Source organism: Lissotriton vulgaris, chromosome 1_1, assembly GCF_964263255.1.
Source record: "Lissotriton vulgaris chromosome 1_1, aLisVul1.2, whole genome shotgun sequence".
NCBI classification, from domain to species: Eukaryota; Metazoa; Chordata; class Amphibia; order Caudata; family Salamandridae; genus Lissotriton; species Lissotriton vulgaris.
Window position 1 is genome coordinate 1,095,163,180 of NC_141685.1, and position 22,756 is coordinate 1,095,185,935.

The window sequence follows — 22,756 nt, forward strand, 5'->3', positions numbered from 1 at the left end:
CCTCCCACCCATGTAGTACTACAATAGCCAATGTATAAAGCAATGGGCGGTGTTGAATTCACTTTAAAAGCAAGTTAATAAAAAAAATTGTAACCACATTTGTTTCCGAAACTGAAAAGCGACCAAATATATGCAATTTAAAAGAGCCAACCTGCACAACCAAATGTGAGCGGATTATTTTTAGCACAACCACCTGTAGCTCTTGTTAATTTACATACCTACTGGGGCTCTATGTTCTGAAGTGGAGCAGCAATAGACTGCGGAGGCACCTAAGGAGGCACCTAAGGACTGTCTTGAGGCCTGCTGGGTGTAGTGCCTGAGGCAGGGGGATGCTGGGCAAGGGCATCGAGTCACAGCTGCTGCAGAACCACTCTAGACGCCTTGCTGGTCGGGTTGTGCATGCCGACCTTGTGCAGCCGGAGTTGTGGTGCGGCCTGACCGGGGCCGCAGAGTGATGGGTGATCCCCAGGGCCGGGCATAAAGAGACCGCCGCTGGAGCCTGCCTGTGAAACTGCCTTGCGGCAGCCTGGGGTGACGGCCGTGCTGGGCTCGAGTGGGGGCCCAGCAGGCCCGGGTGACCAGCTTCAGATCTCGTTGCCTGCGGGGCTCCCTGTACCAGTGCCGTGCCTCCCACAGGGTCTTGAAGACTACATACAAGTTGAGACTGCCTGGAGGAGGGGCGGAGTGGAGGTGAGCCGTGGCGTCACCCGGGGTGTTCCTGTGGCCTGCCGGGCGTAGGGCCAGCAATTTGCTGCAATTCAACGGCTGAGTGCTGCAGCGTCGGCAGTGGGGATGCATATGTAAGAGGCCGTAGAACCAGCACGTCATAGAGTGCACATCTGAGAGCTCCTCTGCAGACCAGTCCCTGGTTGTTACGGAAGTTAATAGGAGTGGGAGCTGCAATGAACCCAAACGTGAAAAAAGGTGTAAGAGACACTGTGCACGTGGAAACGAGACACCGCGTGCGATCAGAATATCCGTGCACATCTCCTGTCCGTACGCATGCACATCTCCTGTCCCCCTTCAGAAGTAAAATCGACGTCAACAGATCTCGCAAGCGAGCAATGCATGCGCTGCGTCGCTAGGAGAGACCTAAAAAGAGCAACTCATCTAACCCAAAAATGACAGGCCTATTTCTTTAATTGACTGTACTGCTAAAATCATGGAACTTCTTTTACTAAACAGGCTAGAGGAATGGGTAGGGGAAAAGAAGATCCTCTCAGAGGCCCAATATGGGTTCAGGAAGGGCAAAGGTACAATAGATCAGTGTCTGAACTTGATGATGAAGTACTCTCCGATCGAAGAGGCTGAACAATATGTGGTTTAGTCCTCACCATTGGGAATGAATATAGATAAGAACTGAGGAAAGATCTGAAGATTTGATGTATTATGTAGATTTGAGAAGCCCTGATTAAGTCAGTGATGTATGGACATCGTTATCTGACAAAAGATGTGTTGGCTATATCTGAAGGCTATATCTGAAGATAAGAACTTGTGAAGCAGAAGAATTCTGATGAAATAAACCAAATTGGAAATAAGAGAAATTGGACATACTTCATTTTCACTCTTGCTGGTGCTCAGGAAATTGAGTTGGACTGTTTTAGGACTGGTTGGCTTCAGTCCATATTTGTGGGCAATAGTGGCAGCCCTCTTTCTTTGAAGCACCAAATTTGGAAATTGTTCTTTCTATGTACAAAGAGGGAATATTTAATGAGCTTGCGTAAGTGACCCTGCCACTCATTTGGTTCAAATTATAATACTAGTACACTATGACTTCACTTCATGCACAACAACACAAAAACCAATCACTCAGAGTCAGCGTCCAATGCATGCCATTTCTCTCGGCTCAGAAAGGAGGATAGCTATAGTCCTCATGTTCCACTTATTTTGGAGGGACTCGACGAGGCAACATTTCTTGTACTATTCTCCATCCAATCATCTGGCTTGAGGGAAATGGATTTAGGGCCAGTCAGGAGGAGGATGGAGCAGGACTCGGAGGAGTGGACTTAAATGCATACAGCTGCAACTCCAATATGGCAATAAAAAGAGAAGACGGTGGTGATGGATTTGTTGTGATTCGAACCAGAAAGACAGAGACACACACAAATAATAAAAGTAAATAAGGAAGTACGAAAGTAACAAGTTGAAAGCCTAATTGTCAGGGGGGAATAGCTCGTCCTCAAACTCTGGTCGTTCAACCAGAAGTAGGTAATTATCTAACACACTACTTCCGTCACGTAAGTCGCTGTCCTCATCTTCCTGCTGGGATTCACGTATTTTGTAATTCGGTGGTATAAAGTGCTGATTCATTTTGATCATGGTACACCTCTGTATGTTTTGGGCAAGAGACTGGTCTTTTTCACTGTTACAATGGTATCAGCAGCACTGAAAACACGCTCAGAAGAGACACTTGCGACAGAGCAACCCAGATAAATTATTGCCAGCCTGCTGAACACTGGCCAGTGGCGCATTTTCCCATACCAATACACCAATGGGTTTTAATCAATGAAGACCTCTGTTGGGTCATACAGATAGGCCTGGACCAACCGCTCAATGCTCAGGGGTGCTCCGCTGTGCTGGGCCTCTTTTGCCTTTGCATCAGCGCTGGACCTAACATGAAGAGGAGGTCAAAGCTCTGGGGGAGACTACTGCTTCAAATCCGAGAGAGATTGAAAAATTAAAACAAGGAAATAAGGAACTTCAGCAGGATATGGAAAGGCAGGAACTAGAGGCTAGGAGGAATAACATACGTATTCTGGGAATTAAGGAGAATGCGGAAGGGGCAGTCCTAAAGGGTTTTGTCTCACAGTTATTGAAGGAGCTACTCCCAGACAGAGTGGACATCGATTGGGTAAACGAACTCCAGAGGGTGCACAGAGACCCATACATGCCAATCTCTTGCTGTAGATACCAATACTGTGTCAATTTTACTGGGGATGATGATCCTGTTCTTGCTGTGACAGCTGTGAGCCAAACACACTGCCCTCTGGCTCTGAAGTTGAACTTGACGCCGGATGCCCTGCTTCAGTACTTGTTGTGGGTTGGAGTAGCAGGCCTTTAGTTAACGGACGTTCATTTTCCAAGTCACTGGCTGCCTTAGCTATCCAAGTTCTGTACTGGGCAACATCCACTTCTGAAAAAGGAATTAATGTCCTAGTGTTCAGTGCTGATTTGTACCGTGGATCCAGAATTGTGGCACAAATGTAATGTTTGTCTGACACAGTGCTAGTTTGCACCCTTGTATTTTCAGCTAAGCAAAGGGCTAAGCTCTCCACCAACTCATATGCTTCTTTTTTTCCTCCACACCTTTGTACGATTCAGACACTGCCTTCATCTGTTGCTCTAGCATGTGCAACAATGGGATTGCTTGGCCCATAGTACAGTCCTCCTTGCAGACTTCATGTGTGACGAGCTCGAAAGAAAGTAGCATTTCTGTCAGGCATTTAACTAGGTTCCATTGGTCCACCTAAACGGGCATGTCTTTCACAGTAGCACGAGCATCTCCTAGTCTTTGCATGACATAGTTATTGATTTGTCTGTACTGATCAAACAGACGATCAAGCATGTAATAAGTTGAGTTCCAACGTGTTGACACCTACTGGATGAATGTTTTGACTAGCATTCTGTGCTCACGTTGAATGATCCTTATCTGCTTCCAGGCTTTAAAAGAATGGCTGAAATGTGTGCATATTCTTCTGCAGGTGGTCAGTAAGTTGCTGACTCAGTCTTCTTTTTTCAGAAATTTTTAACAATGATGTTAATGCAGTGCACCAAACACAGGACCCTGAAATAGCTACCAGTGCACATGGCCTTAACTTGATTACTGCCATTGTCTGTGTCAACAAAGCCAATGTTAAGCCCTCTTGGGTGCAGCCATTCAAATACATTGCTGTTAAACTCTTCCAAAATGTTTTCAGCAGTATAGGATTTCTCCATGGCGAACACGGCTACAGTTGTATGTTTACGAGTGGCATTAAAAATCTCAGCAGTGTCAACAACACCATCTTTTTTCTAACCCCACAAAAGAGATCCAGTGTGCAGTGATGCACATGTAATCAGTGGCTTGGCAACTGGTCCATATGTCTGTTGTCAGGAGGGTACTGTGAAAAGGACTCTGCTGCAAAGCTTGTCCAAGCAATTCCAGCACGTCGTGATGTAGTGCTGGAACAGCAACTCTGGCGAAATAGGACCGGCTAGGAACCTTCCATTTTGGGCAGATGGCTGTCACAAATTCCAGAAACCCCAACCCTTCCACAAAAGAAAAAGGGAAAGGTCCAGCACAAACATTTTTGCCAGCTTCACATTGTACAAATGTGCCATTGGGTGGTTGTGTTCGTACTGCCCCTCCAACTTAAAGATGCTGACAATGGTAGGCTGTGTTTTTTTTTCTTTCTGGTGACGCTTATGCAGGTGACTTCTTGAACCCTGTTAGGATCAACTACGCACTTTTTTTCATTGCGGTACTCTGTTGCTTTGGTGTTTCAGCCTGACTCTCACTACGGTGCCACTGAGATGTTGCTGAGGCTGATGAATATGTGGGCGGTACCACTGCACTGCTGGGATCAGGGCTACTTTGTGTACCAGGAAAAATGTCTCCCTCTTGTTCACCTTCCACCGTGATCATATCTTCTTCAACATCTTCATCCCCACCAACAGCAATGGGTGCAGTTTTCTGGCCTTTAAAGTGCGCCTCCCACTGGATCAAGTGGTATTTTTTCGAGTGGGTTGTTTGGCCTCCGGTACCATAGTTTGTACCAAGCTTACCCCGTCAACACTTGTTAGTGTTATATTATTACATTTTATTAACTCAGTTATTTTAAAAAAACAACAACAGTGTAGCCATTTGTTAAACTTTGACAACAAGGGCTTTCATGGTATACTGTTACTGTGTACACTCAGGAACGATAGGAAAGAAGAAGAACAAAAACAAAAATACAAATGTAATGGAAGTGGAACCTGTTTGGCATTAATTTGCGCAAAAGCAGCACACTACTAAACTACCACCACAAAAGGCCACCAGCCACATGGTCACTCACAGTCACAAGCAAGAGACCTGGAAAACAATTACCTCAAGCAGGCCTATAATGGCCAGGCAAAGGAGGAAGGCTAAACAACACAGCTTTAATGAAAAAACGAAAATCCACAAAGCTAAACAAGGTTTGCAAGTTACACAACAACCACACCACACACACACATCCAACAAAGGCATGTATTTAACACACACCAGAAAAGTGAAATAACCCAAAAACAACACATTCAATACAATGCCATCCATGCACTAAATGATGTTTAAATTCAACAGACACCACAGCGATAGTTGTTTCATGCACCCTTGAGTAGCTTAGGGCCTACTGGTTGAAAGGCCTATATTGGCAGACTAGGCCACAAGCTTGCAGGCCTTTGGAAAAATCACACTGGCTGGCTCCACAAAATGGCTGCCAGCCACATGGCCAGGCCACCCACAACAACAAGAAGGGGAAGCCAGACAATGCAGGCCTATGGCATAAGCACACTGCCTGGCTTCACAAAATGGCCGCCAGCCACATAGTCAGGCCACAACAACAAGAAGCATAGACCAAGAGTAACAAAGGAAAGACATGCAGGCCTATATATGGCAAAAGCAGCACACTACTAAACTACCACCACAAAATGGCAACCATCCATATGGTCACTCACAGTCACAACAAGCAGGAGGTCTGGAAAAAGAATGACCTCAAGCAGGCCTATAATGGCCAGGCAAAAGAAGCATGCTAAACAACACAGCGTTAATGCAAAAATGCTAAAACGAAAATCCACGGGGGTAAACAAGGTTTGAAAGTTACACAACAACAACACCACACACACACACATCCAACAAAGGCATTTATTTAACATACACCAAAAAAGTGAAATACCCCCAAAAATATGTTGCAACTCAATCCAATGCCATCCATGCCCTAAATGATGTTTAAATTCAACAGACACCACACAGACAGTTGTTTCAGGCACCCATGAGTAGCTCTGGGCCTACTGGCTACCCACTATAAAAGCAATGCCCCAATCAACCAAAACAACACCAATTCTCCAACTTACTTGTAAAATCTCAAATCCAAAAGTCCTCGAATCCAATGATATATCATGCAGAAGACAAAAAGAGTGATCCTTCCAGCTCCAAATCCAAATGAAAAGTGAACAGGACATGGACTAAGCACTGGAAGGAACCTGCTGGACAGGAACAGGAAGTTGGAGACTCTGGGGCACTTCCTTCCCCTTAATAAAATACATAAAAGAAGAAAAAGGACTCCTTGCACACAAAAGTACAGCCAAATGTCAATCTGAGGAATTTTTTTCATCCAAATCATCATTTTCTAGAAGGTTTTATGCTGCTCAAGAGATATTTTTCTCCAGATTACAATTTCTGCATGATCGGCATCGCGAGCTTCGCCGAACTTCCGCCGGATGTCCGATGGCGCGTCTGAATGACGTGTCGGCGATCACACACTCTTGCTGAATCGCACGGCCGGCTACCAAAATCTTGCGGCGCAGGCAAACGGATAGGAAATCTCGTCGATGAACGCAGGGATCACGATAAGTCGTTGCCGCATGCACAAAAACGCATTTTGAAAGTGCGAACAAGAAAAAAACTGTGCTACGGAGCGCAGAGTTTTTGGAAACTCTGAGTTCTATGCGGAACGCGGAGTTGCAAAAAATCTGCAAACTCCACGAGCGGAGGGGATTTTAACGCCCAGGGTTAACCTTGATACGTTTTCACTCAAACCTAATTCCACTTATGGTTGGTTTCCTTGAAAACATCTATTCACATAATGTATTGCTGCCCTTTCCCTGTGATGAAAAGTCTACCCAATCCAATTTGCACCTTCTATTCTTTTGCACTTTATATAGCCAAGAGAGAAAAAAGTATATTGTCTCTCTACTACTTGAATATGGTTTTAGGCAGTGTCTGCTAGCCCTCATTTTTGTACAGCAACTTGAAGATGTCCATGTATGTTATATTGTTGCATCATTCCTCTGAGCAGCTTTAAAACATAGCTGATCTTTACAATGCTTCTGATCCTTAGGGCTGACCCATATTTACCCTCGACCAAGAGGAATTGAGGGGAATAGATGCTTGAATTAATTATAGAACTGAATTCGCATGAGATAGGACACTGATGAATTATTATCTTGGCCTAAACAGGAGGCAAATTTGAGCATGTTTTTTATTTATTGCATATTTTCAAGTGCATTTTATTAACTACAATTTTATGATACATGTATTGATTTTAGTAATGCTGATCGAGTATTAAAAAGTGTGCTCTTTTTATTGTACTTTTATGTGTTTTAACTGATGCGAAATAATATTTTCGGACTGATTGGGTGCAAAGGTGAATCTCAGGGCACATGTATGTATGTGTTGGAGTTGCGATTTGCTCTTTCTCCTTTAAGAGCGGCTCGCAATCTCCACGTCATTTCTATCTGTTTTGTGAGCCTGCTTTCACGCTCTGTTATCTTTTAAATATGCTATGTTAAAAGTGATAATGTTGTATACCTCGTGCTTTGTTATTCTTCAAGTCATGTCCTCGCAGATGCGTTTTCGTTGTAACTGCCTTTATAGTTGTTGAAGGCAGTTACAATAAGGACGCTGCTGGAGTCGGTTGTGGGCTTATATATGTGAACCTACTTTCTTGGATTAAACACTTAATCAACAGTACAGCGCTTTTGGTACCTCATTTGTATCTTTACATTTGGCGACGAGGGTCACTGCAGCCCACCGACCGGCAAGAGGAAAAGCTGATATTGGGATTTTTCACGAAGAAATCCTCCTTCGCCAGCTCTCAACGCCCTACGCTCTCCAATTGGCAGAGAAGTTTGCTTCTTCCCTAATAGACAATTGGATGGTAGCATTAGTTCAACCCCTCACGTGGTGAGGATTTCCTATTACACCTTTCGAGGCTCTGTTTGGCTAATTTCTCGTTTTGGACGTGTTTAAGCTTCAGTTATGGAAAAGCAGTTTCGGTAAAGGAAAAACAGCAGTTGCCTAGCAACATTACTACCGATCGTCTTTTCTCTTCGAAAACACAGGATTTCATTCCCAATTTCATACGCTAAGAAGATTTTATGGGTAAGAATTGCCTGCTCTTTGGTGACAGGCACACCATTTACAATTTTACATATTTATTATAAAATTAACCAGCAATACAGTCCTTTATTCATTACAAATGATTATATCAGCAACTTTTCATTATAATTTACAGAAGTACATTTCTGCTACTTGGAAACAAGCTTTACATTTATCAGTTTGACCTACTTATTTCATTGCTTTATTCAATTACTATTTACAAGGAGAACTTATCACAATTATACATAATTTATTTGACAATCTTTATTATTTTTTCTCATGGCTTCTAATAACCAACTTCTTAAGTTAGTTGACTTTTTACCATCACCAGGTAAAACTGCAATTCCATGGAAACATTGGCTTAATTTATTTCAGAATTACCTAGTTGCCAATTATGCTATTGAGTATGATGATCCAAAAAGGAAATTTGCTCTTTTGTATGGTATCTGGGCTTTGAAGGACAAAAAGTCTTCAACAATTTACCTCAAATTCCAGCTCCTGCAGGTGCTGAGGAAGGTTAGAATGTGTATGCTGAGGTTCTAGCTAGACTCTCCAGGAAGTTCACAGAAGTACCCAGTATTCTTTTGGAACGCTTTAATTTTATGAAGAGAAAGCAAAATGTAGATGAGTCTATAGAAGACTACATTTCAGTTTTAAGACATTTGGCTTCTACATGTGATTTTGGAGCTGTGTTAGATACCTGTCTCAGAGATCAATTTGTATATCATTGTGCTTCAAAGAAAATTCAAGAGAGATTATTAGGTTGTGCAAACCCAACATTGAGTGAAACTATTGATATAGCTAAGGGTATAGAAAGATCTATTGTTTCTTCTAAGGTCCTTACTAATGATTTTTCCTCCTCAAGCTCCTCAGTAGCTTTGGTATCTAATGAGGATATTCAAGTTTCAGCCATTGATACCAGAGGCAGATTTAATAGAGTACCTTTTAAGAAACCCAATAATTTCTGTTTCAGGTGCGGATCTCGCAATCATTTGGGAAACAATCCAAATTGCCCAGCTTCATTCAAAAAATTTACTAAATGTGGTAAATTAGGACATTTTATGTCTGTTTGTAAATCTCAGAAAAGCACTTCCAGAGTCAGCTCTACTGAAGCTACACCCCATACATGTTCACAAGATTTTGAGAAATTGTTTTTAGCTTTATCAGATGACAATTTAGAGGAAGTTTTAATCAAAGGACCTTATTGTCAAGCTATTATTTCCAATATTCTTATTAATGTGATGGCTGACTCAGGCGCTCCCATTACAATAATTCCTGACTGGTTGTTTATGGAAAATTGGAAAGATAGACAATTATCTCAGCCTGATGTTCATCCCAAAGCATTTGGGGATCATGACATTGACATGTCTGGTTATTTTATTGACGTCCTTTCATGCTTGGGTAGGAAAATCACTACTAAAATTTATGTAGCTGTGAAGGGAAAAACATAATTGGCTGGAAAGATTTAGCCACATTGGGGATTAAACTTTTTCCTGGCTCTGACAATCCTATTAGGCTTGTAGAACAGTCAATCAATTTTATTGAAAGAGATTTAGAAACCAATGTTAGCAATGTAGTTAACAAATTTAGTGAGATTTTCTGTGATAAAATTGGTAACATAAAAAAGTTTGAGCATTTAATCAAACTCAAAAAGAATGCTTCGCCTGTTGTGCACAAAGTGAGATCCATTCCTCTCAGTACAAGGCAGGATCTCAAAGCTATGCTTGACAAACTTTGTAAGGAGGGTGTTATTACACCCACGGACTCATCAGAATGGGTAAGTCCAATTGTTATCGTTAAAAAGAAGAATAACGAAATTTGTCTCTGTGTTGACCTTCGCACCCTGAACAAGGACATCATAATTGACTGTCATCCCTTACCCAAGGTACAAGGTTTGTTAGCAAACTTGGGTGGGGCAAGTGTGTTTTCTTTATTGGACCTCAGATCAGTGTATCATCAGATACCGCTTGCCGCTTAGGGATCTGGACTGTGTATCTGTCGCACTACCCCCGCGGATATTAGATAGTATCTCGGCCCTTGGCATTGCACGATGTGTACCTCCCCTCCCCCCTTGCATAAAACAGCTATCCGATCCCAGTGTGACTGAAACACGTATCCGGGCACTATACTTAAATACACGCTCACTGGTCAAGCATCAGATCGATCTCTTCATCCTCCTCACTGATGAAAGACCTGATATTCTCTTACTTACCGAGACCTGGCTGAACGATGATTCTCTCCCTGACATCTTAGCTGCTCTGCCCCCCGATTACTACCTGCTCAATACGAACCGACCTTCTGGCCGTGCCGGTGGCGGGGTGGCAGCTGTCATCCGTAAGGAGCTTAAATTTACCTCCACGTCCTCTTTCACTCTCACTGACGTGGACAATCTCATCATTAAGCTAGACACCGGAGAGGGTGCTCTTACCATTATCATCCTGTATCGTCCTCCCTACCCTATGCCTTCGTTCCCTGCAGCCCTCAGTGAACAGCTAGCCAATCTACTTATTTCCTCTGCCCGAGTCGCCATTTTCGGCGACTTCAACTATTGGTACAATGACAAGGAAGCTGGCCCTCATGCGGCTGAGCTATTTGAAGTCCTCACCAGCTTCAACATGAACCAACACGTTACTTCCCCCACTCACACTGGGGGTCATACTTTAGATCACATCTGGACTCATAATCTCACTCTCTCCTATCCTGTAATCACCCCTTGTATCTGGTCCGACCATTACTTGATCGATACAGTGATCACAATCAGAGGTTGCAGTAAGGTCCCTCCCATGGCCGGTGGGACTGCCCGTAAATGGAGCACTCTCGACTCTCAGGCATTCCTTTCATTCTTGGCTGAGACTCGCCCTTCGTCATCTAAAACTGCGACTGTCCACACTCTGGAGGAAGATCTTACTGGCTGGATCATCAAAGCCAGTGATCGCTTTGCACCTCCCTCCAGCTTCCCCCGCTCCCGGCACAGTAAGTCCCATAAGTGGTTCAACTCCACCCTGAAAGCTCAGCAACTCGAACTGCGCCAAACGGAGCGTAGGTGGAGACGCAATTATCTGCCCATCAACAGAGAGCTATACATCGCTGCGAGAAAAAAATATAAAGATGCTATTATTGCAGCAAAAGCTCTTCACATCTCGGAAAGGATTCTCACTGCTCATAACAAATCTCAGGAGATCTTTTCAATCATGAGGGAGCTTACGTCTGATGCAAGGACTCTTCCTTCTCAGACCCCGACGCAAGAATCTTGCAATGCCTTAAATAATTTCTTTATTGAAAAAATTGCCAAGATCAAGAACACGATTCCTTCAGTCCTCCCTGATGATATGCCAGCCTCCCCCCCTGAAAACCCGCTTTCCTTGCTCTCTCTCCCTGCCCTCGACCCCAGTACTCTGGCTAAACTTGTTGCTCGAGTCAAATCTGGCTCACCTAATGATTGCTGTCCTCCCTCTGTCTTTCGTGACATCTGCCTGTCCTTACCGGACTGCATCTTGCCTTTATTAAATGCCTCATTGGAGGCAGGAGTAGTACCTAATTCCTTCAAGGAGGCTGTCCTCGTGCCTTTACTGAAGAAGCCTGGAGCTGACCCGGACGACCTTGCCAACTATCGGCCTATCTCTCTCTTGCCCTACCTATCCAAACTCCTGGAGGCACATGTTACTAGTTGCCTATCTGAATTCATCGAGTGTTCCAACTTTCTCGAACCTAATCAGGCTGGGTTCAGACCAGCCCATTCCACCGAGGCTGTGATCCTGGCAGTTATGGATACGCTTAGGACTAATGCCGATAAAGGGACATCACAGGCGCTTGTCTTATTGGATCTGTCGGCTGCGTTTGACACGGTGGACCACAACATCCTCATCCACCGTGCCGAGCAAGCCGGCATCCGAGGCCTGGCTTCTGCCTGGCTCAAATCTTTCCTGTCGGGCAGAATGCAGGCGGTCCGGCTTGGCCCCTTCACAGCCGCACAGGTCCCATCCATCTGCGGAGTGCCTCAGGGATCGTCCCTGTCCCCTCTGCTTTTTAATCTTTATCTTCAGCCGCTTATTTTCTCCTTGAAGAGGTGGAATATCACCGTATTCAACTATGCAGACGATCTGCAAATCATTTTTCCGCTTAACACCCCCAATGCAGCCCTCGATTGTCAAGCAGTGATGCTACACATCCAACATTGGATGAATTCCCACCAGCTGAAATTGAACCCGGGGAAGACCGAGTTGATCCTTCCAGGAAATAGTCTCACTCACTGGGGCCCACAGTTCTGGCCAACTGAGCTTGGCTCCCCGCCCATCCCGGCTAAGTCAGCAAAGAGCCTCGGGGTCATAATTGACTCAGAGCTCTCTCTTAAGCCTCAGGTTGGTGCGGTTGTGTCCTCATGTATGTTCCAGCTCAGAAAAATCAGGAAAGTTTCCCATCTCCTGACACCAGAGGCCCTGATACAAGTCCTGATCGCCCTGGTGCTCTCCCGCCTGGATTTTTCAAACTCCCTGTACTACGGCCTACCTAAATTCCTCCTTAATAGGCTCCAGATTGTACTGAACCAAGCGGCAAGGCTGGCCTATAAAACCCCGAAGTGGCAATCCGCGAGACCACTTCTTCACAGACTCCACTGGCTGCCGGTGGAGCAGAGGACTGCATTTAAGATCGGCTGTCTGATCTTCAAAGCTGTGTTCGGGACCTCCCCTGCCTTCCTCAAATCACTGGTCATCCCTTACCGTCCGGTACGCAATCTTCGTTCCTCCCATCGCCTCTTGCTAGCTGTCCCTGCTACCAAACTAAAAAAAAAACGGCGGTCGTAGATTTGCCTACCTTGCCCCCACCTTCTGGAACCAGTTACCTCTCCCTCTTAAATCTGCCAAATCCCTTCTGGCTTTTAGAAAACTCCTAAAAACTCACCTCTTCACACAGACTGGCTAGACCCCCGTATCTCCATCTCATTGGCACTCAGCCAGCGCCAGGAAACCTCTCGGTGTCAGTGCGCTATACAAGAATCCCCTAAGATAAGATAAGATAGAGTCAAGACCTTACCACTTTTATCACACCATTTGGTGCTTTCAAGTATCTACGCATGCCGTTTGGGCTTGCCTCTGCGGCAAGCGTGTTTCAGAAATTCATGGATACGATCCTCAAGGATATCTCTGGGGTACAGGCCTTTCAGGACGATGTCCTCATTTTTGCTAAATCAGATAGAGAACACACTCTCATATTGGAAAGGGTTTTGTCTGCTTTTAAGGATGTTGGAATTACTCTTAGGAAAGAAAAGTGTAGATTCCAAGTAAATCAACTAGACTACCTTGGTCACTGTATCGCCAAGGATAGAATCAAACCCAAAGAGTCACTCATTTCTGCTATTAGAGACACTATTCCTCCCAAGGATAAAGATACACTTAAGTCATTTCTTGGTCTCTGCGAGTATTATTCTCGTTTCATTCAAGGGTATTCTTTAATTGTTCAGCCTTTGAGAGAATTGTTGCGCAAGGGGAAAGTTTTCATTTGGTCTGATGAGGTTCAAAGAGCTTTCTCTGAGATCAAAGTGTTGATTACCACTGCACCCATTCTGTCTCCTTTCACTCCGGGCCAACCTTGTTTTGTGTCTGTTGATGCCAGCCAATTGGGCATTGGTGCAGTCTTATCTCAACACTTTGATAACAAAGAACATACCATTGCATATGCTTCACGGTCTTTACTCTCCTCCGAAAAAAATTATAGTACCATAGAGAAGGAGGTGTTAGGTTGCACTTGGGCAGTGGAGAAGTTTAAGACTTTTCTTTGGGGGACTAATTTTTTGATTTTTACTGATCACAAGCCTCTCATTTTTATGTTAAACGGTAATGGTACTGGAAAAGCTTCGGCTAGGCTTGTCAGAATCCTCAACAAGTTGCATGAGTATAATTTTGATATCAAGTACTTACCTGGTGGTAAGAATGCTAGGGCAGATTGCCTGTCTAGGATGCCTGTTGAGGAGGCATCATCCTTCGTGGAAGATGAAGTGGAGTGTGTTGTAGCACTTATTGATGACATATTACATGATTGTCTCTGGGTTTTTATTTCGCCATGATTTATTAGTTCCTCCGTCTAAACTAAGATTTTTGTTGTTTAAAAAGAGCCATGAGGGACATATGGGTGTGTCTGCGACCATTAGGAATTTAAAGCAATTTTATTGGTGGCCAGGCCTGGATTTTCAGGTGAGGTTGTGGATCTCTGATTGCAGCACTTGTCTTATCTCTGACAAGCATTGGAGAACTTTTGAACCACATATTAATATGGTCCCACTACCTGCTTCTGCTTGGGGAAAGGTCGCTTTAGATTTTGCGGGACCATTTGAGCTTCTTCCTGCAAATATGAGACATATGTTAGTTTTGATCGATTATTTTTCTAAATGGGTGTATTTTTGTTTTGTTTCAGTTCCAGATACCACTGCTGTTATCACATTTTTGAAGAATGTTTTTGATGTTGAGGGCCCTCCCAAAATTATTGTTACAGACAATGGCACTCAATTCAGATCCCATCACATGTTGAGTTTTGTTCAGAATTTACAAAACCTTACTGTTGCCCTTTATTCTCCTTTGTCAAATGGTCTGGTTGAACGTATTAATCGATTTTTGAAGGTAGGAGTCCAAACTGCTTTATCTTCTGGTTGTCAGGTGGAAGATTTCTTAAGGCAAAAACTTTGGGCTTACCATAACACTCCTCACAGTACTACAGGGGTTTCTCCATTCAAAATGCTGCGTCACAGATCAGCTGTTTCAAATCTCTGTCCTCATTGGGTGAATGATTTGACTAACAGCAGTGTTCCTGTTGAGGATGATTTGCTTAAAATTAAGAAACTTGTTGAGTCTAAACATGATGCTGTTTCAAGTTTCAAGTTCAAGTTTATTTTATTTATGTTTTGGGACTCTTTACAGAGGTCCACATAAAATCATCCAACATTGACATTTGAAGCATTATCAACAATTTACAAAAAACAAATCTAATATATATCCAAAAATTTTTTAAAAAGTTAAAAATGATGCTGTTTCTTTACATCTTCAGGATACCAGAAATACTAAGGATATTTTGTTGTCTGTTGGGTATTGGGTTTTAATTAAAAAACCTACAAGAATTAGGAAAGGAGAGTCTAAATTTACGTTACCAGTAAAGGTTATACAGGTTTTTAAAAATGCTGTTTTGTTAAAAGGAAGGGGATGGTGGAATAAAAGATGTTTGGTCAAAATTACCAATGATCAAGCTTCCAAGATCATCTCTACCAAAAGAAAGGGTCTTCTTGATTATGACTCAGGTGAGTCAAGTTCTGGTATGGATTTCTGTGTTAATATGTCTTCTTCATCTAATGTTAACAGGAATCATGCTTCAATTAATGTTGATGGAGATTTTGTTTCATCTACTGATTCCATGACTAATGTTGTTCCTCCTGTGGTATTGCCAACTTCTTCTACAAGTTGTGTTTCTTCACCAATGGTGCAAACATCAGCTGTTATTTCTTCTCCACCTTTAGGTCCACAAAGATCACATCGCAACGTTTCTGTTCCTCAGAAATTTAAGGACTTTTATTTGATGTAAACTAGCTTCTATGTAATAGACTTTTCATATTGTTATTTATTACTTTTCTTTTGTTTGATAATAAAGGGGATGTGTTGGAGTTGCGAGTTGCTCTTCCTCCTTTAAGAGCGGCTCGCAATCTCCACGTCATTTCTTTCTATCTGTTTTGTGAGCCTGCTTTCACGCTCTGTTATCTTTTAAATATGCTATGTTATTGTGATAATGTATTATACCTCGTGCTTTGTTATTCTTCAATTCATGTCCTCGCAGATGCGTTTTCGTTGTAACTGCCTTTATAGTTGTTGAAGGGAGTTACAATAAGGACGCTGCTGGAGTCGGTTGTGGGCTTACATATGTGAACCTACTTTCTTGGATTAAACACTTAATCAACAGTGCAAAACTTTTGGTACCTCATTTGTATCTTTACCGTATGCTAGCTAACTCTCGCCTAAACCCATCAATGGCACAAAGGAACTTTCATGCATAATCCAGACTTATTGGCATTGTCGGTGCTTGTTCAGCATTAAGTTCATCTGAAGTCCACTATGATAAATTCTCCTTTCTTTACTCTCCAGTGCCATGTCATGTGCTATGTTTGTTTTTTATGCAGTGTCATTTTATGACACATGTGCTACGCACCTTGCAATGCTATTTAAAAAAAATCAGTAAAGGCAAATTAAAAAGAATTGGCGTGGCCTTCGCGGACCTTCCAAATGTGCTGTATCACCGTCCTGTGAGCGTGGCCTCAATCCTCTTCTTCCTGTTATTGCTGTCATTGGTTTGTGGGCAGGGTCTCGCTTCCCATCCTATTCTGTACCAATGCTACTCTAAGAAAATGGTTTCACTTTGCTGCTCCTGTTCAAAAGGTCATATCTGTGTCGGAATGACCTCACTCCTTTTCAACCAATAGTGCTCAGCAGTTGCTTTGTGGGCGTAGCTTTACACCTCCGTTTTTAGAGACTTAGCCTGTGGGCGTGGCTTCGCTTCCCCTCTTCCTATCGGTGCTGAGTCATGGGGATTGTGGGCGCGGCTTCGCTCCTAGTCTTTATTGGTGATTCAGAGTTCTGCGGGCAGAGTGTTTTGTCTTTTCTGATCGGTGATTCGCTAGAAGGTTATTCTGTGTAAGACGCATTCTTGCATGTATTGGTTGCAAAGTCATTGTTGTGTTAGGTGTGGCCTCAAGCGCGTCCCTCAGCTGATTGGTTGCTCTGCTGTTCCTTGTGTGTGACGCCAACCTGCTTTCGGCTCTGATTGGGCAAACGAGTTCTTGGGGACGTGCTTTAGCCCGGTGTCACTCTACCTGTCACTGGTCACTGTCTTTGGCTTCCACTCTGGCTCTGTACTCCCTGAATCCTGCCGGATCGCCCCCATGCAGTCACAGTCAGCACCCGGGTTGCAGTCCGTCAAGCTCTACGTGTACGACCTCTCCCGAGGCATGGCCCGGCGCCTCAGTCCCGTCATGCTAGGTAAGACTCCCACCGCTTGGAGCGAGGGCTTTGCGAGCAGGGGGGAATGGGGTTCATAGGGAGAAAGATGATGGCGGATGGGTTAGAATAACAGAGGACTAGGAGAGGATGAATATAGTATTTAGAGAAAAAGTGGCTCAAAAAAGGAGGGGCGAGAGACAGGAGAAAATGGGTCAGGACAGGCGAAGAAGGGTCTGAGGGTCTGGGAAAGGACATGGGTCATGAAAAGTAAGGGCATCGGCCAGGAGAAGGAGGGGCGCAGAATCGGGAAGAAGGGCTATTTGAGTGTCATAAGTGAAAGAAAGTGGCTCGTGGTTTGTGCGCTGGCGAGCACAGCCGCTAACACGCATGGTCCAACCGGTACAAACACTGACACACCTAGTGTCTTGTGGGCAAAGACCACGTGCGGTCTGAGACCCTTTTATTTATAACCTCTGGCCAAGTCCGGCTAGAGGATGTACTGCATACATATCTGGGTCGGAGGGCTGCCCCTGAAGTGTCCGGGTGGCTCACTACATCACTTCCCAACTTAGCTCTGAAATTCACTTCGGGACTTTACCCACAAAGCCATTGAACCTAGTTTCGGCCTGGGATGAGGCCACAGATTGTACCGCTGATGTCGAGAGAGATCTGGGCCACCTTCTCGCTTACCTTGTTCTTGAGACTCTCATCGCCCTTCTTCTCCTGTTGACTATTCCCTTGATGTCCCGCCATGCTGTGGTTGATCCTGAGGCTCCTCCGCCAATGATGGAGCAGCAACATCTCAGGTCTCCTCTTTCTTCTGACTCCTTTGACAAGATCTCTCCACTTTCTTGAACCGTGAAATATTGCGACTGACTGTTGTGAGAAGTTGGCCTGGCATATGCTGTCCACTATTCTAGTGCGCACCTTGCACCAGTCCAAACGACTCTTATTGATGGTAGGTTTAAAGACAACCTATATAGATAGCTATCCTAGTGGTAGCTGTGGAGAGCAGCCCTCAGGCTAAGTCTTGAAGGAATGTAAAGCAGCTTGTTTTACTAGTCTATAATCTCATGAATGACCAAATGAAAAGAGAACCACACCAGGTATATATTTAAAATATATGTATGTATTATAAACACATCCCTCTAGTCTCTTTATGAGGCTAGAGGCAAAAGTACATTCAGTAAACTTGATTAGCACACAGTAAATTAGCACAATATATATGTTGAGCCCTTAAACCATATATTAAGAAAGTGGTATAAGAATCTCGACTGACATAGATACAAGGCCTAAACCCTTTAGAACCGCTGAGGCCACCAGGAACCACCCAAGGTGGTGACAGAGGGGACCCACGGGGGAAGCGTGCAGTGTCTAAACACAGCTGCGAATCACCATTAACTTCTATGGGAAAAGTCGCGGTTGGAAATTTAAAGATTAAGGACACTTAGAAGAGGACTTGGAACAAACCCTTTTAGAACTAGGAGGTTCTAGAGTCCACACCCACGGGAGCACCGGAGTACTCGAGTTACCTCACCCAGGGAAGCCGGGTGCATAGGTGTCTTTTCGTGTCGGGTTTCGTTGTCGATTTCAATGACGAGCTGCTGTAAAGTGTTGCTGGCGACCAAGTGGAAAGTGTCAGAGTGGATCCAAGGGTGGATCAGAGATGTGAAGAACCTGAAAGCAGAGGGGACAGAGTCTGGGTCATTTGCCCGTGACCAGGAAGGCGATGAGCGGATGCCCACCGATGTCGGGTGATTTCAGGTGAAGAAGGTGAAGCTTGACTCTTCAGTCATGAGGACCAGGAGGCGTCGCCGACGAAGACGACCAGGTGATGGATTCAAGCTGTCCCACGAAGGATGTTGAGTGCTGCGGTGTCGGTTTCTGGATTGGACCCAACAAGCATTGGCAACAGCAATCCACGCAGAAAGCAGAGATTGGCTTCGGTACAGACCAGCAAGGTCTGATGGACTCAGCCCTTGGTGGGGAGTCAGGGCACATCTGGAGCAACCAGGGAAACCCAAAGGAAACAAGAGTTACCTTCTTGGGGACCCACCAGTCGACGGACCAGGGATCGCAAAGGGGCCTCGAGCAGAAATGCTAGAAGCGGGCTCACGAGAACACTCGTGGAGTGTAGGCCCATAATCTTTGGTGCAGATGGTGCTCGGGGCTTGGACTGCAAGTATCCCAATACACATCTTTGGGAAAGCTTGGGAAGTCGATGCACTAGCAAATGTGCACAGTGTCCAGGAGTTCCGGTCCCATGTCATTCGTGAGGGCTGCGGGTCTCAACTTTGCTGGGATCTCGTATCTGCCTCTGAGAAGTCTGGAAATCCGTGTCCTGAGTCGCAAATACTTCGGGGTCCGGCGGGAGCCTTGGAAATGCAGACCGTCAAGATGCATCTTTGGTGCCTGTTTGAACAGGGGAGTCACTCCTTGACCCCAAGGGAGATTCTTCCGTCTTCTAGTCGTGTAGAATGTCGAAGTTCCAGGATATATGTTGCAGAGTTTCATCCAGGTGTAATCTGAAGTCCTAAGGACTGACGTCCCATACTTATACTAAGAAAGGGGGTTGGACATACTCTGGGGACCCACCTATGAGAGGGTCTGGGAAGAGGGGTGGTTACACCCATTCCCTTTGTCCAGTTTCGCACCAGAGCGGGGGATGAGTGACCCTGCAACCGGTTTGAACTGGGATATGCATAGGGACACCAAGTGTGCCCCCAGCACTGTCTGAAAAGCATTCTCTGATTGCACCCACTCAGCCCGAATACACTAAAGCCTGTCTGGGAGGTGGTTACACCTCCCTGTGATAGGAAACCTATTGTCCAGGCCTCCCCTGCTGGAGTTTCGTCCAGCAGCAGGAGGTCAGACCCGTGTCTGTGGCTGCAGCATCAATTTTGTGATGCCAGGGCTCCTTTAAGCTATTACCGGTTGGGTCAGTGTGTACATGTCTCTCCCTCTAGAAGGGTGGAATTCTACCCCCGCCTCCAGGGGGGGGGGGGTAGGATTCCAAAGTGTTTGACATCAAACACAACATGACATGTTTCCATGCAGCCATTCCAAAGTTAGCATTTACCACAAGGTTATAATGCACTTAAGAGTATATGGTCTGGCAGAATCACAGAACAGCTTCAGAGAATAGATTCCGAAAGCTGCAGAGGGGTCCTGCTCATGCATGGGCACCCTCTCACACAAAACCAAGCACTCTGCCTTCAAGATTGATAAGGACTGCTAAAGGAGGGACCTGTAGGTTTTTATGTGTCCGTGATTAAAGGTAGATATAGGTAACCTATATCTTAGTAAGGGGTGCATGCACCACCTTACCCAGGCTGCAGTAGCAGACCTGTGGTGCTATTTTGGAAGGCTTCCCAGGGGTGGCATAATACATGCTTAAGCCCCTGGTAGGCATCTGGGGGGGTACCTATGCCCTTAGTACCTAAGGTGCCATGTACTAGGGATTCACAAGGGTAACCCAGTAACCAATCTGGAGTGTACCTAAAGTACATGCAATCATTTTAGAGAGGAATCAGCTAGGCTGGGGTCCGGGTTAGCAGGGCCCCAGCCAGACTAAAGTCGAAAAACAGTGAAACACCAGCAAAAAGTGGGAGTAACCATAGTTAACAGATCCTACTCTTCTACAACTGTCTCCGCTCCCTTTTTAGCTGACATCATTGTGCCTTCCACTCTCACTGTTTCCGATACTCCTGGTTCAAATGGTGTCCTGAACTTCCATCCACACCTGCAGACTCCTAGGAGTACGTGATCTCCATTCTCCAACTGTCTTGAGGCTGCTCTCTAGTGAATACTTCCCCCTGTATAATTTTGGCATTGCCTATTCTGAGACCCATTTGGATCATACTCTGGTTGAGTCCGTTCCAGATGTACAGGAATCATGCCACTTCTGTGCCATTTTAGCATCAAAGCTCATGGGGGGCATTTAGTAGTGCAATGTGATGTTCCTCTGTATATCCCCCAGGAACCGATGCAGGCTGACTTCTTGGCTGGTTCCTTCATGCATGGCAATGCGTGGCGTCTTGTTCAGTGTCTGCATGAAGCGCTCGACCGCCCCATTCGCTTGTGGCCACTGTGGGGGTAATGCTGTGATGTCTAATGCCAAGATGTTGAGCAGATCCTGGAACTTAAACCCCTGAAATGGAGGATCGTTGGCTGTTTTAATTTCATCGGGAAGGTCGAACAGGGCAAATACCTTTTCTATGTCTGGTGCCACATTTGCAAAAGGCGTCGATTCATCAAGCTCTACAATAGGATATTTTGAATGGCTGTCCAGGATGACCATGGTGAGTCTTCCATCAGGGAAACTGCCAAAACCTGTGCTTACTTTGGTACAGAGGGTATCTGCTAGCTCTTCAGTAATGATAGGGGCTGGCAATTCGGGGCTGCTCGTTATCTGACACGCTGGACACTGCTGTATCAGATCATCCACTACTGCTTCCAGTCTTGGGAGCCACACTTTCTCTCACAGATTAGCCTTCATCTTTGCTGTCCCCTGATGTCCTCTGGGGGCTAGCTCTTCCACTCGCCTTGCCAAAGTTTTCTGGCTCACTAGCCAGTGATCTTATAGATCCAGATCCTCAGGAGTGGCACTGAGCTCATGCCGTCTGCTCCACAGCTGTGTGAGGCATTCCTTGTCCGGGCCACTCCAACTGTTTGCATCTTAGAGGAAGGCATGCTAAGATTCGTGTTGTATTGTGTCTCTGACCTTTTTCAAAACTGATTTTCCAGCTGTCGCTTCCCCAACTTCTGGCAGATTCAGTGCTTTCGGGAAAGGGCCTTGAGACACCAGACGGATGTACTCCTGTCCGATTAGCTTCCTCCACCGCTTCATCATTCACTTGGAGCAGATGACAGGAAAGGAAGTCAGCTGGATTTTAGGACTCTTGTCTGTAGATCACTTGGAATTTGATAGCGCTGTAGCTGAATCGCCCACCGTTGATTGCGAGGTGGGGGATGGGTGGGGCGCACCCTGGAACAGAGGTACCAGTGGATGATGATCCTTGATCACATAGAGTGATCACCCAAAGAGGTGTAGATGGAAAAAGGCCACATGCCCGCTTGATGGCAAAGGCTTCCCTCTTGATCTGAGCATATCTTGCCTCCATTGGAGTGAGTGCTCTGCTTGCAGATGCCAGAGGTGCCTACCTTCCTTGCTCCACTTCCTGTGTGAGTGCTGCCCCAGGCCAACTGTGCTGGTGTCTAGTATTAGCTCTGTCCTTTTCTTTGGGTCAAAGCATTGTTGGTTTGTCCGGTATTGTTGTCTCGACCTTCTGGAACGCCTCATCCTCATTTGGCCCCCATACCCAGCGAGCATCAACTTTTGTAAGAGCCCTCTGTGGCTCTGCAATAGTCGCCTGATTGGGAATGAATTGGCCACAGTATGTTACCATTCCTAAGACATTGCAAACCTCCGAGGCATTGCAGGGTCAGGTGCTTGCTTGATGGCCTGTAATTTCCTCAAATCGACCAGCACCCCCTCTTGACTGAACACATATCCAAAAAATGTAATGTTGATTTGGAAGAAAGAGCATATCTACAGATGGAGGGTTATGCCTTTCTCCCACACTACAGGCATTTTAGGTTGGCTCGCAGGCATTGGTGATGTTCTTCTGTGGTGGTAGAGTAGATCAAAATGTCATCCCTGACATTCATGACGCCTTGTAGACCAGAC

General features: G+C 45.1%; 1 protein-coding gene across 1 annotated transcript in view; it reads left to right on the forward strand.

The window, feature by feature from the left end:
* The first annotated feature begins 16,927 nt into the window (after nt 1-16,927).
* Nucleotides 16,928-22,756, forward strand: part of DESI1 (desumoylating isopeptidase 1) — a 76,847-nt gene continuing 71,018 nt past the window's right edge. The window contains exon 1 of the mRNA XM_086963491.1: nt 16,928-17,106. Within this exon, the coding sequence (XP_086819617.1) occupies nt 17,010-17,106 (97 nt within the window). The 5' untranslated portion in view covers nt 16,928-17,009. The remainder of the gene's footprint in view (nt 17,107-22,756) is intronic.